The 3,563-nt window shown below is 54.5% G+C and overlaps 1 protein-coding gene across 1 annotated transcript in view; it reads left to right on the top strand.

The window, feature by feature from the left end:
- Positions 1–3,563, top strand: part of SYMPK (symplekin scaffold protein) — a 50,755-nt gene that overhangs the window by 30,499 nt on the left and 16,693 nt on the right. Inside the window, exon 26 of the mRNA XM_045292667.1 lies at positions 15–579. Coding sequence (XP_045148602.1) covers positions 15–579 — 565 coding nt within the window. The remainder of the gene's footprint in view (positions 1–14; positions 580–3,563) is intronic.

Below are 3,563 nucleotides of genomic sequence, written 5' to 3' on the forward strand. Positions count from 1 at the left end.
AGCCCCCATCCCAGGTATGGGGGACCCATCGCCTGACCCTGAGCAGTCAGAGGGCGCCGGCCTGACCCCCGGGGCTTCCCTCCAGCCCGCCGGCCCGGAGGAGCCGCTGCAGATGCCGCCCGAGTGGCAGGCGCAGGCGGGGCAGGAGATTTGGGCACAGCAGCCCCACCTGGGCCAGATACCCTTGGCCTTCCAGGGCCCCGACGCCCACATGGGAGAGATGCTGTACCCGGGCGCCGGGCTGTCCCCGGAGTATTACGCCGGCGAAAGGCGGTCCGCGGAGCCCAGGACCAGCCTGCTGTTACAGCAGGTGGAGCCGGGCCTCCTCCAGCACTTGGAGATGACCTACCGGGACCCCCGCTCGGACCTCCTCGGCCAGTTCAACCCCTACCAGCGGGAGGAGCTGCTGCTGGAGGACACGCCGCACGGCCCCTACTTGCCGGATGACCCTGGTATCCACTACTCCGAGTTCCACTTCCCCTACAACCTGGAGGTGCCCCAGCCCGAACCGCGAGAGCTGGCCGTACAGAACGCCAAAGCCTACCTCCTGCAGACCAGCGTGCGGTGTGACCTCAGCTTGTGAGAAGGGGCGGTGATGGGGGGCAGCCCTAGGCAGGGAGGGCCCCAGCCAGCGATGGCCCCGTGTGGGGCAGCCAGCTACTGTGGCCGGCTTGGCTCCTTAGGGGGTGGTAGCACGAAGGAGATCGGTCCCTAAGCGTTAAGTCAAACCCCCTATTGGAAACAAATTAGTTCTAACTGCCACCTGGACAGCTTTTAAAGCATGAAGCTTTGCCCTGCATTCACACCCCCCACTGTGATTTCAACATCTAGGGACCCTATCGGGCTTCTCGGATTATCAGTGTTGACAGGAACAGTGTTGACAGGCTCGGCTGGCTCCCACTGGGCGGCTGGTGAGTTTGAGCCGCTGACCTATGGTGAGCACCCCAGAGCCTAATTTCTCCCACTGACAATACAACAGCGACTCACTTCCAGAGTCATTCTGACTCATTAGCCACCCTGTAAGGCAGGGTAGACTTGCCCCTGTGCCCTTCCAAGACTGTAAGTTTATGGGAGTAGAAAGCCTCCTCTTCCCCCACCCTCCAGGAGCAACTGGTGGTTTTGAACTGCTGACCCTGGCCTTTAGCTGCCAACTGACCCACTGCCACCACCAGGCCTCATCAGCCGACCACCATCAGGGCAGGGCAGACTAGAACAGAGTGGAACTTCCTCCTAGCGCTTCTGAGGCTGTAGATTAGGGCAGGAGCAGACAGCCTCATCTTTCTCCCAAGGAGCAGCTGGTGGGCTTGAACTCCCCAGCCTTGTGGTTCAAAACCCAACGTGCTTAACCCACCAGGGCTCCATGGGAACATTCCCATCGCCTCAAAGGGCAAGTCAGAGTTCTCCATAAATCAGAATTCTGGGTAACCCGGGGATTGTGATGGTTCACTTAACCAAAAGCATGCTGTCAAGGCACGCCACACATTCCTATCTCCCAGCCACACCTCCTGCCCTGTTCTACACAGAGAAGCTGGAAGCCCTGTGCTTCCCACTAAGCTACTTCCCCCACCTGAGGACAGCACCAGCCAAGGCTGCCGAGTCCCTGTTGAAATACACAAGCCCAGCCCCCCCGAACACCCTCCTGTGTCATGCCGAGACTGAAAGGTTTGAGCAATGAAAGCTCCCCACCCCTCCCTTGACTAGAACCTTCTGTGGCTCCCCAGTACTCTCAGGAGGAAACACAGCACATCACCACAACCTTCAAGGTCCCTGCCCCTCTCCGAACTTCAGCTCTAGTGCGTGCCCCTCCTACCTCAGACCCTTGAATTCAGCCGAAAGTAAGCTGGGGTGGGGTGGGGGATGTCCCCTAACAGATCCCAACCATGGACCTGCAAGATCTCCTGACTAGAGGAGGCCGGCCCCCCTCCCGTTGTCCACAGCTCACCTCTTCCTACCCTTTGCTCCCTTCGGTGTGGTCCTCCCCCACAGGATCAAGGGGTGTCCACTCGGCACAGTTGCATGCACGTGCGCCGAGATCACAGCAACCGGGTTTGAAATTCTGAAATTTCAACCGGGTTTGAAATTCTGACGGGCAGAGAGGAAGGGCCCTAAGTATTCCTTGGGTGCATGGCGGAGGTGAAGATTCAACATTGCTCCCAAGAGCCCCGCCTGGTGCCTGGCTCCGGTGGACGGGAGCGATTACAATCCGATCATCCCTCCGGTCTCCTCCTCTCCCACAAACCCTAACTCACACCACCCCAGCCACGCTGACCTCATCCTGTCATGCCAGGCACACCCCAATCACGTCATCTGCAGACCATGACAGTGTTAGTCAGTGTTAAAAAGCCTGGTTTCAACGTGATTACACTTTTTCTGTTTCGTGCCGCATTGTATTGGCTGGGACCTCCACTAGGGGTGGGGGGTGTCACTTTGTTCTCATTCTCAGAAAGGATTCCGTCTTTCGCCATGGTGTTTGGCAGGTGCTATAGATGACTTGGGGAGCCCGGGTGGCGTAGGGGTTACGTGTTGGGCTGTTAGCCACAAGGTCAGCAGTGTGAACCCCCAGCTGCTCTGTGGGAGAACGTTTGCTGCCTCCACAGAGATTTCTAGCCTCAGAAGCCCACAGGAGCAGCTTTATACTGTCCACAAGGCTGTTCAGATCAGAATTGACTCGGTGGCAGGGAGTTGGGCTGTAAAGAAGATGTATGGCTCCCCTTGATGAGATTACCTAGCACTCCTACTACCTTAATAAAACTGGTTTCCATTATGAACATATGCTGAATGGTACCAGTTTTTGACATCTATTGAGCACGCGTCACCTACCTCCTTTAACAAGTTAACACACTACATCATGTTGTTCTATTTCTCTAATGTCACTACAGTCTTGCACGCCCGGGATCAAACTTCCAAACCAAACTCACTGCCACTGAGTTGATTCTGACTCACAGCAACCCTAAAGGGCAGGGTAGAACTGCCCCCATGGGTTTCTGAGACTGTAACTCTTTACAGGAGTAGAAAGCCTCATCTTTCTCCCTTGGTGCGGCTGGTGGTTTCGAACTGCAGACCTTGTGGGCAGACCTTATGGTTAGTGGCCCAGTGTGTACCACACTACGCCACCAGGGCTTCTTCCAGTCCAATATAACCAGGATGTTGTAGTCATCTTCTCTTTTAAATCATTTTATTGGGAGCTCTTACAGCTGTAACAATCCATAATTCAATTAGACCAATCCATAATTCAATTAGACCAAGCATAGTTGTATGATTGCTGCCACCATCATTTTCAAACATCTTCTTTCTTCTTGAACTCTTTGATATCAGCGCCCCTTATATCTCCTCCATCCCCCACCTCTCCCCTGCCAGGAACCCTTATTATTATATATCATTATTATTTATTTATTTTTGCTGTATCTTACCCCATCCAATGTATCATTCACCTACAATTCTGTATTCCTCTTTTTGACATTGCCGGACCCCACTTGCGAGGAGGCTCTGAAAAGTTCATGGAAAAAATCCCACTGTCTTTCAATTTCATTTTTTCCACTAATGTTTTGAAGAAGTCCCTCCCC

Source organism: Echinops telfairi, unplaced genomic scaffold (genome assembly GCF_000313985.2).
Source record: "Echinops telfairi isolate 266 unplaced genomic scaffold, ASM31398v2 ScPeMD7_655;HRSCAF=1070, whole genome shotgun sequence".
NCBI lineage: Eukaryota > Metazoa > Chordata > Mammalia > Afrosoricida > Tenrecidae > Echinops > Echinops telfairi.